The 14531-nt window shown below is 37.8% G+C and overlaps 1 protein-coding gene across 1 annotated transcript in view; it reads left to right on the forward strand.

The window, feature by feature from the left end:
- The first annotated feature begins 2546 nt into the window (after window positions 1-2546).
- Window positions 2547-14531, forward strand: part of LOC107715192 (ras-specific guanine nucleotide-releasing factor 1-like) — a 35915-nt gene continuing 23930 nt past the window's right edge. Inside the window, exons 1-3 of the mRNA XM_016521249.1 lie at window positions 2547-3087; window positions 11563-11669; window positions 14248-14395. Of these exons, the coding sequence (XP_016376735.1) occupies window positions 2812-3087; window positions 11563-11669; window positions 14248-14395 (531 nt within the window). The 5' untranslated portion in view covers window positions 2547-2811. The remainder of the gene's footprint in view (window positions 3088-11562; window positions 11670-14247; window positions 14396-14531) is intronic.

Genomic DNA, 14531 nt, shown 5'->3' on the forward strand with positions numbered 1-14531 from the left:
ATAAATCGTTTTTGGCGGAACTATTAAAGTCGCAATGTAAGACAAGTAGAGACACCTTTTTGTCCATATAGAGTGCTGCAGGTATGACATATTTTTGTAGAGCAAAACCCAAAAACATAATGGAGGCAAGTTTTAAGAAAGGATCAGGTTTAAGCAAATGAAATGACTGGACAAGTCCGGCATGTATAAGCAGAAAAAAGTCTAATTTCACTGGAAGATAGAGTTATAACATTCTGATTAAAAATTACAGGCTCATAATAAAAAAAAAAATTTTTTTTTTTAATTTAAAAAATGCATGGATAAATTCACAATAACATCAATAAGATGCATTTAGAAAATAGATTGGGTGAAACTTCAGACACCACACACCCTCTTTCCAAAACACCAAACCTGAAAGTGTACAAAAGGTTTCAGTGATCTGTCAGGCAGAGCCATATTATGTGTGGTATTCGTTGAAATCGCTGACATCACCTTTAATATATAAGGAAGTCAGGAGTCATATCTCTACAGCAGTGGTTCTCAAACCTGTCCTGGAGTACCCCCAGCCCTGCACATTTTGTATGTCTCCCTCATCTATCACACCTGATTCAACTCATCAGCTCATTAGTGGAGACTGCAAGACCTGAAGTGGGTGTGTCAGATATAGGGAGACATACAAAATGTGCAGTGCTGGGGGTACTTCATGGAGAGGTTTGAGAGCCACTGCTCTACAGGAAAGGGCTGAATGGAGGCATTACGAGCATGTGCTTGGTAAAAAAATTTCTGCTTATGGTGAATCACAGGCATGGTGTCAACAATCACAGGAAATAAAGAAGAGGAAATGATAGAGATGTTTAAGGAGCTGCTGCCTTTGAGCAGAAATAGCCGTCATCTATTGTGAGGTTTGAGTGTGAACACTAAGTGCTGGTTTAAGCCCTTCCGTGAACTGTTTAATACAAAATTAGTATTTTACAAGAATCTTCAAAGACAAATGTTTTTCTTAGAAATCTTCGTAGGGAGCACTGAAAGTGCAACAACCCTGAGAGATGCAAAACAAGCGTTTTCTGCAGGGAGGCAGGAGGTGTACCACTCTAGCTAATGCTTCTTTGATTAACTGAGCAAAGCCCTGCATGATTTACCTCAAATTGACCACTAATGATCATTCACACAATTGATTACAGATAAATGCATTGGTCGGACAAGCCATGAAATAATTTAGAGCTACCTTAAGGAACAATAATACCTCTGAACGTGTAATAAGTATGTTTAGTGAGCTTAAATGATAATGCCAATGGCAATAATGCTTTTGAAGCAGTTTCAATTGATTTTGTTGAAACGTAAGCCTTCCTTCCGAAAAAAGATGCTTGATTAGAGGAGCATTTTGATAATCATGAGGCATTTTTCAATATAGTTATGTTAAACACATTTGCATATATTAACATAACCAGCTCTGACCCACCTCAGCCCATAGCATCAAAGGCAGCTCTGATGCTGTGTTGCTTCTCAGTAAATAAAATGCAGCATCAGTGCAGCCTTAAAAGGATAGTTCACCCCAAATTGAAAATTCTGTCATCATTTACTCACACTCAAGTTGTTCCAAACCAGTATGAGATTCTTTCTTCTGTTGAGCACAAAAGACGGCATTTTGAAATGTTGGTAACCAAACAGTTGACGGTAGCCATTGACTTCCATAGCAGGGTGAATATGGCACTCAAGATGTAGCTACTTGATTGTGGATGTATGGCTAAGAAGTATTTCTGCAGTGCCTAATAAAGACCATAACAGTGACTATTCTCGCAATTTAGCACAGCCTCTCCTTTGTGTAGCATTATTTCTGCCATTAAGATTTCAGCTATTTTTAATGGGCTATATTATGCCGCCTCTATGCAGCATTGAAACGCACCGTTTGTGGTATATGTGCCACTTCAGATGCCGATTATGCGTTACGTTTAGTGCAAACATGGCACGTAGTAATCTATATCTGGTAACATTAAATGCAATACAGGTTCAAGAGGGGTTTTCCTCGCACGAAGCAATCTGTCATAATCTGTGCAACAGATCTAAAATGAACTCAAGCGACTGTAAAAGTACGTTTGTCTCTCTGTCCGAGGTGCTGAAGCCTGATCACGTGACGCCACTGCCTCATTCAGCAGTGAGCGCGCTCACTGGTTTATAGAGAATTTCACGTGAGAACGCGACAAAACATCACTCGCATACACTGTAGCCTAATTCTCCCCGCTCACTGCGTCACAGAAGAGGGGTGAACTGTCCATTTAAACGTACGTAGATAATTATTTATAATTAAATTTTTTATTTATAGTTTTATATTTTAATTCATTCCCTGTCTATATTTATAGTTTCAACAATTATAGGAGAGTTCTGGTGCTTGTTTCTGATACAGCGGTAGTAATAGTTATGACGTGAAACACCTGTTAGCAATAAATCGTTATTTGTTGAATAGACGTTTTAATGCAAAATCTGGTCCTAAATATTTTTATTGTGTATATTTATTGTGTTATTTTTATTGTTTATATATATATATATATATATATAGCGTCACAGAAGAGGTAACGGGTGGCATTTCTGCATCTTTTCCCAAAGCTTGCACGCATTCGACAACATTACGATGGTAGACTTTGGCATTCTTCGTTTTTCTCTGCGCTTCTTCTCTACTTCATGCCAAAGCGGTGGTTGCAGTGGATGGGCAGAACGTGCCAGGCTTCGTTTCTAATCCAGAAAGTGCCTGTCTACTCGGGGATCTCGCGCTAAGAAGATGTAAGGACCAAAACAAGCCTCCCCCCCTCCCCCCAAACCAGCACCTTCTTCACAAAAATGCAGAAGGGAATTCGACTTAATGATGGTCATGTCACCTACCTGGGTCTTTTGGCAAAGAAAGATGGCACGAGGCGAGGCTGCTTAAGCAAAAAGAGCTCCGACAACACAAAATGGCACACCAAGTGGTTTGCTCTGTTGCAAAATATGCTTTTTTATTTTGAGAGCGAGTCCAGCTCGCGACCCTCGGGATTATACCTGTTGGAGGGATGCGTGTGTGACAGGTCGCCCTCTCCCAAACCTTCACTGTCAGCCAAGGAGTGCTTAGAAAAACAGGTACGAAACAAACGGAATGACAACTTTGCTTCATACTTCTGTAATACTAATACAGAGCGTTAGAATAGAGTTACTTTTGGGGTAAGACAACTGAAAATGGTCATTCTGTTTCTAGCCAGCAGCGACTGGGGGTTTGTTTTATGCGTAAAGATGATGAGCATGCGCTCGAGACAACCAACAATTTTACCGCCAGGCAGCATCTGCTGCTTTGCTCGGTGCTCGGGGATTTTTGCACCTGGTATTTCGTTTGTTTGTTTAATAGGGTTTATCTGTCATGTCTTTTATCCTTGGAAATGAGCGTCTTTTCTGCGAGATGACACTGTGTTTAAAGCCATCGTAGATGTTACATGCATGATAGATTGCTTATGGTTAAATTAATTACAAATATTAGCTGCCTATGTTTATGTTCTTTGTCATTAAAGGTCTAGTTCATCCAAACAGTCAAAATGCTGTCTTTATGTACTCACCCTCATGTTGTTTCAAACCTGTAAGCTATGACTTACTTTCGTCAGTGGAACTCAAAAAGAAAGACAGCTTCAGTCACCGTCCACTTTCATTGTATGAAACAAGATACAATGAAAGTGAATGGTGACTGATGCTGTGAGTCCCTAACATTATGCCTGGCATTTGTCTATCAGAATATATAACAACATGAAGGAGAGGGAATGACAGAATTATTTTAGTAGGCTACTTTATGCTGAGAACTTGTTTGCCAGTCACGCTAGCGGTAGTTAAGTTCAGTGTCTTTCATCGTTTGATATCCGTTTAGCTTTCCAGGAAAAAGGTTGTTATTTATCAGCGTTTCTCCTCAAGAGACATGCAAGTTTCGATTGTTCCGCTCTCTGCTTTCACACAAGAGAGAAAATGACGCTAGAGAAGCACTTTATAAACCTCAGAGTCGCCATCATGCGGAAAACTGGCGTAGAATCGCAGTCTGTTTGACGTATTGATTTAATTCCCGCGCTGATATTAATAGTATCCTACCTTGGCAACTGCGTCTTCACAACGTGTTTAATAACAAATCGTTCCCAAAATTGAACTTTATGTTCACAAGACATTGTTTCGGCGCCTGAAAAGGTGTTGTGCCGCATTTGATGTTCTCTATTGTTGTCCAACACTGACATGCTGCTGATTAGGCTAAACCTTGTGACTCCTTCAAAGATGTCATAGGTCTATTATCTTTATTTTTTTCACATATTTCAAAGAAGTTTGTCTAGGCTATTTATTGTCACCGAAACATAGTTAGGCTATTTATAACAATGTGGTTTGTGCCAACCTTGTTTGAGTTCAGAGTGATTATGTATTATTATTTTTTACAGGAAAATAGATTTTTGCTCCTATAAAAGATGACGTAAGGTGCACTCAGTTTTTTTTCTTTTACTTCAAATGTGTTAGAGATAAAGAAACGAATGTCTGACATATAGGCCTATATGATTAAAATGTTATCCACCTTATTATTCAACTCGAAAGTAAGCCGTTTTGTACAGCTAAAAATAGCAGGAAATAGATGACACAGGAAGCCAGACCCATAAAATGTACAAATGGCCGAGCCAAAAAATAAGGTGAATTTGTCATCACTAATATGAGAAAAGCTGCTTTATTCTACATGTTATCGGGTGGTCTTCTAATGGAGGCCACCATGTTGAGATCACATGACCAACAGTGTAATGCATAAAAAAGTGCCCGCCCACTTTTTTTTGTTTGTTTTTTTTGTTTGCAGCCTTGGTTAAAGGCACAAAATGTAAGATTTTTTAATTAAAATATCCAAAAACCATTAGAACAGTGTTATATATTTTGCTGACTTGTGTACTTACATTATCCCAAATGTTTCGAAGGAAGTATTTGTCCCATAAGAATAAAAAAAAAGTCTTCATTAAAAGCCTTAAACCTGACCAGCCAGCTAAGGTGAATCACAAAAACTGTAATTTGAAGCAAAAGTCGGATAAAAAGACAAAGGTACAAAACTGTGTGTCTTTAATGAGGGAAGGAAGTACAATCCCATGAAGCATTGCAAGTGATTTAAATAAAAAACAATAGATAAATATAAAACCACTGATTTAAAGATGTCGTTTGAGAGTGTGGGGAGAAGACACAATCATGTCCTGCTTGTTGTGATTCTCTGATTGTGTTTTTTTTTTTGCAGATTCATGGATAATGTAGTTATATGTGATGTGGGCTATGGCTTCAACAAAAAAAATCAACAACCTCGTAGCTCACAGTCGATCTATCTTCCAAGGTTTATAAGTTATCATTAAATCAGTTCCCCAATGGAGAAAATTAATTGTGTTTTTTTTTACTTCAGGAACACAACTGTTGAACTCTATTGGACCTGGTTGCTAATAATAATAACAATAATAGTACTGTATTAATAATAATAATTTTTGTGTTTCTAAACTATAAACATTTAAGTTCATGGTAATAAGCATGTGCATGATCCACCAGACAGTCCAAGAAGAATCAGTACGAGTGGAAAATAAAATGTCCACTTAAGCGGTCCATGCTGAAGTGATGACCCGCAGCTCCACAGAGCGAGGACAAACGGCAGGACAAGTGGTGGCCATGGCCAGCACACCACCAAATGTCTCTGTCTAAGACAGCTGCATTGCATTATACAGGGAGCGAGCTCGCGACATACTGCGCACCAGCACGAACCCCCAACAGCACACAAAATTTGTTGGGATGTAGTCCTAGAATGTGGACTTTATAGATGCGTGCACGACATAAATAATAAGTATTGACAAAAAGGAGCAAAAACAGTGTTAACCTATAGGTGCCAGTATAAAATCCAGTAAAATGTAAACAAAAACTTACTGAATGCACCTTTAATATTCAGCAACCTGATGCGACAGCCACTTAATCACTGCAACCATATGGTGATCTGAAGCATACAGTAGTTAGCACAGTTTACCAGGCGATCCTGAAACAAAACCTCTGAAAAGCTGCATCAGTTCTTCTTTGTTTTACAAGCATGACTTTTGACTACTAGTACTAGCCAATGATGGAAACTGACATAGCTGAAGATGTTTTACCTTAGTTAAACCTGCCTGGCTATGTCTTCAGCAGTGCTTATCTCTGTGTGTAAGGACCGCAATTCAAAAAGAGTCTTAAGACCTTCCTGTGAACAGCTGTCCCAGTGCTGACGAAGCAGGATGCAGCATGGAGTTTGATGCTGTGCATGTCAGTCATCCTCTAAAGAACAGAGCGTAGTTAGAGCGACATTACCTAACAATCAACGACTCAATGTTTGACAGTCACGCACACTTCACCCTTTATATTAGGCATGCACACTGTAATGTCATTCAGTGTAACTCATTTGCATAAATCATTTTACACTGACAAGCTTTGTGTTTTCACCAAAAAGGAAATAATGTAATGCTTTACTGCTACTTGCCTTGAGCAGAGCTGCCAATATAGATGTTTTCATCGGTCTTTCACTTGTATGCATACACTTGTTTACATGTTTAATGGAGCAGATAGCGAGTCCCATAGTAATGATACATTAATATTGCTCACAATTCATGCATCTTGAGTAAGAACACTGCTTTTTCTCATTTGATTTCAATTATTTCATTAACTTCATAATTTAAAAAATGTCAGTGTCTTAAAGAAAAAGGGTTATCCAAAAATAAGGGTTTGTGTGTGTCACCGTTTTCAAAGATTCACGTTTTGGGTGTTTACACGGAAATGGCAATGGTGGCGTTTTCAAAAACTTGCACTGTGAAACCCGTTTTCAAAAATATGCGTTTTCAGTCCCCAAAACGCCGTTGTCGTGTAAACGAACAGGCAAAACGCATAAAAAGTTTCCTGTTTTTGGCTGAAAACATTGGCCCTGTCCCAAATGGCACCCTAAACCCTCACGGTCTTCCTCTGAGTCTGCACTTTCGTGACGTAATGCCGCTTTGACTGTCGGGTAGAAGTCTGCTACGGACCTCGCACCAGTGCGGACTTGGCAGAAGTGCGGATTGAGGGCGCATAACGGCCGCAAAAGGGGGCGCTCACGAGCACCCTTCTGAACGCTAAAATGACAAATGGGACACTCTACGGTCTTGTGGACTTAACAGACACGCGCACGCGGCGGCCATTGTAAGTCTGTAAGACTGCAAGTGCACATGAAGTGTTCCATTTGGGACAGGGCCGTTGTCGTGTAAATGGCCCCTTAATGTAGTGTTTGTTCCATATTCATATTTAGCATTATACAGTCTCTTTCTCCAGGAGTGCCAACTCACAGAAACAGGAGCAAAAAGTGGGACGCTCTAATTAATCTAGAGTTTGGTGCTACACAGGTGTGCAGGTGTATATTTACTTCCTTTTTTAGGGAAAAAAAAATCTACCCAATTCACTGTGGGATGCACATATTATATAGTTTGCAGGCCGGTCCCCACATCCATTTTAATTTCTAATAAAATTTTGTTTTTTGTTTTTTTTTGGATTGCGGTGTTTCTAGATGCTATTTTCTAATCTAAAAAAACACTTACTCAGCACAAAGGTGCTTTTGGGCAATCTGCGTACTGGTGTATTCAACACAAATTTGTGTTTTATTGAAAACCATCCCACTACCTTTCCTTTCATTGTCGTCATATTTACATACCAATCACTCTGCTCTACCATTAATTTATTGGCCCTTCTTTAATATATCTGCATTTTAGCCCATGGTTCCTATGGCAACTCCTATTTGCATGAGAAAAAGAGTGGTTGGAGAGATGGTGTGTGTGTGTTGTGGGAGCATGTAGCAGTGCATTGCGCCTCCTTCATTAATGCTAACGCTGTTTGGGCTAAATTTGTTCTGTTCAGTACCTCTGAGGGGTCAGGGCCCATTTATAGCAAAACACTCATCTTCCTTTTGGGAACAGCTTCATTTTTGCAACTCAACAGAATGAGCATGCATGTAGACTTACTGATGTTTGCTATTTTGGTCTCCTTGCAGATTGCGCTTGCATTAGTGCTCACTGACAAAATAAAATGTGTCCTATACAGAGGTGTGGGAACATGAAGAACGATGCAAAAAAAATAGAGCATATCTTCCTAAGGGTGTGCCTTATGGATTTGACTTGTAACAGTCATCGTGGTAAACTTTTATACCTTTACAGGCCATTACCTTTCCCAAAACCATGGTTCACTGCAAAGGCTGACGTGACAGGTTACAGGTCGCAGAATAGGGATAAATGGGTGTCTGATGAAAGAATGTGAAAGGACCTGTCTGAATTCAAACAATATACAGCAACTTTTTCATAATGTGTTATTTACAGTTCTTTTACTATGTTTACGCAGACTGCTTAAAGATAACAGCAATCATTTTTGAATGTCATATCCTTTATTTGAAGCAACTTATGCTCCATTATCTGATTTTGTAATAGTTAAAGTTTTCTAATTTGTAGGCTTGGAGCACATTTGGTTTGCTATTGCTGGTTTATACTGTAATTAATGGGTTTTGTGAACAATTTATGCAAACATTTTTAACATTGTTCTCCATATTGTGATTTTAAAGGGGTCATATGATGCGATTTCAATTTTTCCTTTCTCTTTGGAGTGTTACAAGCTCTTGGTGCATAAAGAAGATCTGTAAAGTTGCAAAGACTAAAGTCTCAAATCCAAAGAGATATTCTTTATAAAAGTTAAGAATCAAAATGGCTCATTCTAACACGCCCCCACATGTCTATGTCACGATGTGGGAAGATTTGCATAACACCTCCCAAATCAAGTCGCTGAGGAAATACATCAACTTCGCGCTATGGATTGCCGGATCGGCTTTCACCATGGATGAAGCAGAGTCCAGCCCGGGGTTGTCAAATGTGGTTGCCGCAAGCCCGCCGGCCTCCGCTTACTCAAGCCTGCCGGCCGCCGCTCACTCCAGCCCGCCGTGTGTGACGCTGTGTGTTTCATTGTGAAAGCGAAACGCACTTGATTGATCACACATAGAAAAATTTATGTTTAGTGTGTGTGTGTGTGTGTGTGTGTGTACTCAAAAGCATATATGAGTCAGTTAGGTGTGTGAATATTCATGACTCAGCTGTAAGTTGAAAGAAAGGAAAATATGGAAAGGAAAAGGTAAAAGAAACCACATACTTCAACCGTGAGAATTTTAACAATATGACATATGTGTAAAAGATCAGCATGCAGGATGAACGTATATGGGCAATTTAAAAGGCATATAATTACCATTAATTCATTATCAGTGTTTTTAATAAGCATTTCATTTTTCTAAGACATCAGCTGGGCAGCACTGATGGAAAACAGTATTGGAATGGGCACTGGATGCTTATTGATTGTAAAGATGGGAATTTTTAAGGTTTGTTGGTTTGCAGATTTGTTTTTGGTTCAGATCTGTGAATTATATGGTACTGAGCTTCATAAAATGTCTACAATCAAAACATAAGGTCCCACTCCTTGAACATCTGATAATGGTTACTGAGTGATTTCATGTCGACCACAGACTTTTAGCCTTCATTCCAATTATTCACTGCTTGGTGCAGTAAACGTGATCAATCCCTAAATGCACCTGCGATCAACAACAATTGACTGTTTGTTAAGCCCCGCCCACTTTAGTTGCTCATGCTCTCTCAGTCAAGCTTTATAGAATGTTACACATGAATGAATTTGAGAACTGTGAAATTGGGCTTTTAAAAATATATATTTATATACACACACACACACACAATTTGTGATTGGATGATGACAGGTATCTGTGATCATTCTCAAGTCAAGTGTCGTGATCAGCACTGCTGTTGCTGTTGTATCAATCAGTGGTTAGAGCAGCGTAGCAGTCAATAAACGGGACAATGGAGGTCACGTAAGGGACACATCAATTAAGCCCAATATATTTGATGTCCCGGCTAATACGGGACAGTTGGCAACCCTATCTGTGGCAGACAGCAACAGTAGTAAAGTTGATCATTAAAGTTGTTACGGTGAAGCTTTGTGAAGGTTTGGTTGTTTATGGCACTGTAGAAGAAAACTGGATGACATTGACAAATACGTTTAGTCTTTTGTATGATCTTTGAAATCTGATATAATGTATTTATGTATAGTTTAGCTAAAATGGTTACTTGAAGTCATTTGAAGTCAGTTCAGATCTTACATGTTATTTTGTGACTTGGATTTTTAAATAATGGACAGACCTACTAGACCATCTAGAATTTTTTACATTTCATGCATGGATTGTATGGAAAAATCTGCAGAAATCTGAAGAATTGATTGACGTATGGTTAAATGTGTTGAAACGGAGAGAAACAACACTGAGATGCCCATTCAAGTCTTTTATTTGAATAATAAGTTAAGTACTGTTTGCCAAATATATTATAGGGATCTGTGCATTTGCACCCTCAATCACTTGTTTCCTGCTTTCAGTGGGTCTTCACTGTATGAGACAAATGACTGTGATGTAATTTAGCAGCGCTAAGGCGTCTTGAAGGTCTGCCGTGCAGCAGAAATTGAGGTTGTTGGGGATTCAGTGCTAAGGCCTGGCCTTCTGAAATGTAGAGAAACGGGTAGCACATACAGAGCCATAGCCACTAGTGCACAGAGTTGCTAGGTAACAGGTGGCATACAGTTATGTAATGTGCCATGCTCCCAGTTTACATGTTTTATGGTATTCCTCTGGAGAACTGGAGCTATCTCAGGCACAGGGAAGTTTCCCTTGGCACATCCACTCAGACCCAGCAGATCCTTTCTGTGTTCATTGAACTCTTCGTGCCTTCTCAGTCATCAGTTCGAAAAATCAGGGAGGTGGAAGCACGCAGTTAATTATTTCTCGTGTTCTTGGTGAGGTTATGCATGGAATACTGTGTCGTATTTGCATATGCAAAGGATTTTCCTGTTCATATTTTATGTTGTACCATCCTGAGATGCTGGGCTGCTGATCATTTTACTGGAAGATTCATTGAAATGCCACATTCAAAACTGTCAAAAAATGCTGTTCACTGCACAAAGACTTATTTAAACATGGTTTTTATTCATTTGTGCTAATTGTCATCAGTTTCTTGGAATGCCCAATGCAGTTCAAATTCACAGGGCCTCAGTGAATTTGAGAGACCTTCTGGTTTTTAAATAAATGCTGTTTTTTTTCTATATATCAAAAATCCTAAAAAAAAAATGTATCACGGTTTCAATAAAAAATGTTAAGCATTTTTAACATCGATATCGATAACAAAAAATCTTTGATAATAAGAAGCCTATTAGAATGATTTCTGAAGGATCATGTGACACTGAAGACTGGAGTAATGGCTTCTGAAAATTTAGCTTTACCATCACAGGAATAATTTTAATATAAAATATTTAAATACAAATATTTTTAAATATACTAAATAAAAAATTAGAAATATATTACACACCATCTTTTTGTTTTCTTTTTTTATGTTTGTATTTATTGGTGATTAAGATAAACTCTGACTGGCTCATATTTCATCCATCACTGTAGTTAATGAGATTTTTTGTGTAGTATTATAGTTAAAATGCATTTCTATTCTTTCTGTATTACAGTATTATTTCACAGTCAGCTTCAGCCATGAGAATCAGAAGGCTCTGGAGCTTCGTACAGAAGATGTTAAGGACTGCGATGAATGGGTGGCAGCAATATCACATGCCAGGTAAGTAAACTCTTTCAGTGAAATTTGAAAAAAAAAATCCTATATACTGTTGTCTACTTCAGTGGACAGGAAGGAAAATAGATTAAATTACCATGTTTGTTGCTACTGTAGCCTGTTTTGGTTATGCATATGCTCTATTTTTTGCAGAAATATACATTTATGTGCATTTATATCCAAATCCTGTAAGTTCAGTCCTTATACGTTTTTTCCCGCTTTGTTGGGATGTGCTTAGGAATGAGTTGATTTAGACAAGAACTTGCCTACAGAGAAAAGAAGACTGTCTTCATATAATGGCGGGATTCTCTGCTTTAGTTTATGCTCCATATACTCATCCATTCACACAGTTTAATGTGAAGGGGGAAAATAAATGAAGAGGAGGATTTTTTTTTGCGAAGTGGACAGATTCCATTATCTCATTATCTATAATTAGCCTGAAGCTTGTTTAAGCAGTCTTGGATGTTGCAGAGGTTCTGTTGGGAATATTGTTTGTTTTTAGTAATGAACTTCGAATTTGAATTCTCTGTTGGGCACTAACAAACAAAGCACAACATGTTGTGCCTTTAATAACAAAGAGCCGTAATGCAGTCAAGGACAAATGTGCATTTTGATATGTTTTCAGTTTGTTTATGTTCATGTGAGAGTTAAGGCATAAAGGGTTAACCCTGTTAAGAGAAATACTGTACATTCATATACAATATACCGTTTCAAAAATATATCCAATTGTTTAATAAGGTGAAAGAATTGTGCATTTTTGCACTTAAACTAAAAACGAAACAGATAATCAGATCAGATAATGGTTTTGACTTGTTGGTTTATTACTGTGATTAGTAGTTTTCTTAGTCTTTTTGTGTGAGCGTTGTTGTATGAATTGACACAACCATATCAGGATTTTCTTTGAACCAAGACTTTCTGAGTTTTGAGAATCATAGTGGAAGAAAATAATAGCATATCGCATTAGCATAATAAGATGTAATTTTGATTGTTTACTATGCAATTTAGTTTGTAAACTTTTAACATTTTATGTATACTAGCAGTAAAGCTTGATAAAATACACTACAGGTTAATGAGGTCTGTGTTACAAAACTGCATATCCCATCATCCTTTTTGTCAGCTTTAATAAGACACCTAACCATGATTATTTGCTCTTCATTTTGATGCAATAGCACTAAAAAGCATGCTATAATATGAAATTTCTAAACACATCCATATTATCAGTGACTTTCGTCACTTCTTTGACTAATTTACGTCACTTATTTCTTTCGTCACTACTAAGACACTATACACTACAATGTTTCAATGTTTTTTGCTGTTTTTTGTTTTTTTTTTGGAAAGAAAATAATATTTGTATTCAACAAGCATGTATTAATTCCATCACAAGTGACAGTAAAGACATTTTCCATCACAAAAGATTTCTATTTCAAATAAATGCTGTTCTTTTGAACTTTGTATTCATCAAAGAATACTTCAAATGTATCAGTTTCCACAAAAATATTAAGCAGCACAACTGTTTTCAACATTGATAATAAGAAATTCTTGAGCACCAAATCAGCATATTAGAATGAGTTCTGAAGGATCATGTGACACTGAAGACTGGAGTAATACCTGCTGAAAATTAAACTTTGCCAACACAGGAGTTAATTACATTATAAAATGTATTCAAATAGAAAATATTTATTTTAAATTGTAATAACATTTAACGATACTAATGCTTTTTTACTGTATTTTTGATCAAATAAATGCAGCCTTGGTGAGCATACGAGACTTCTTTCAAAAACATAAAAAAAATCTTATCAAGCCCAAACTTTTGAACGATAGTGTATGTTTGGACTATATGTGTGGTTCATGCATTTGATTATTTTACCAATTAAGTAACAGCAGATATAATTAACAGCTTAACATACAAGTTTTGCAGGTATTAAATAATATACGCTCAAAAGATACTCTTTCATAATCAGAAGGTCTAGTTTATTTTTAAGGAGAAGTGGTTCCGAAGAGCAGGTCTGTGTTTGTGATGAGGGCGGCTGGTGCTCCGTTCTGGTCTCAGTCTGTACTGGAGGACTATTTTGGCTGTTTATCTCTGGATGCCCTGCAGCAGTTCTAAATCTGTGTGCATAAACATGAAGGCGTCTGGATTTGCTTGCTGTTTTGAGATAAGCGCTGCTCCAACAATTCTGTTTAATTGTTGAATTTGAGCATTCACAGTTTTGCTCTGATAAAGTGTGTGCTTATGGGGTTACGTGTTAACACTGTGTCTCTGCTAATGAGCTTTATTTCTAGTATAACGTGATGTTCCTCATTTACAAATTTGTATAATGACATGGGTATGACACAGGTATTACAATATCAAGGTGGTTTATGAGGACACTACCTGTGTCCCCGTAATTCAAAAGGCTTAAAAGGCATACTAAATGGTGTTTTTTTGAAAATCTAAAAATGCACAAAGTGTTCTGTGAGGGGTAGGTTTAGCGTTGGTGTAGGGCGATAGAAAATACAGTTTGTTCAGTATAAAACCATAATGCCTATGGAGAGTCCCCGTAAACCACCAATACCAACATGTGTGTGTGTGTTCTGTGTGCAGCTACAGAAACCTGGCCACCGAGCATGAAACACTCATGCAGAAGTACCTCCATCTACTCCAAATCGTGGAGACCGAGAAAACAGTTGCTAAGCAACTTCGACAACAGATAGAAGATGGGGAGATTGAGATTGAACGTCTAAAATCAGAGGTAAAATTTGTAATTCAAAGTGCAGTAGGGATTGTTTATCTATAGTGAACATGCCAAAATCCAGTCGAATATATCAGCAATTTTACTGCATATCAAGTTGATTCTATCTCTCTGAAGTGAAAATGTTGTCTGGGAA

The sequence above is a fragment of the Sinocyclocheilus rhinocerous genome, unplaced genomic scaffold, assembly GCF_001515625.1.
Source record: "Sinocyclocheilus rhinocerous isolate Xijiao unplaced genomic scaffold, SAMN03320098_v1.1 scaffold659, whole genome shotgun sequence".
In the NCBI taxonomy this organism is placed as follows: Eukaryota; Metazoa; Chordata; class Actinopteri; order Cypriniformes; family Cyprinidae; genus Sinocyclocheilus; species Sinocyclocheilus rhinocerous.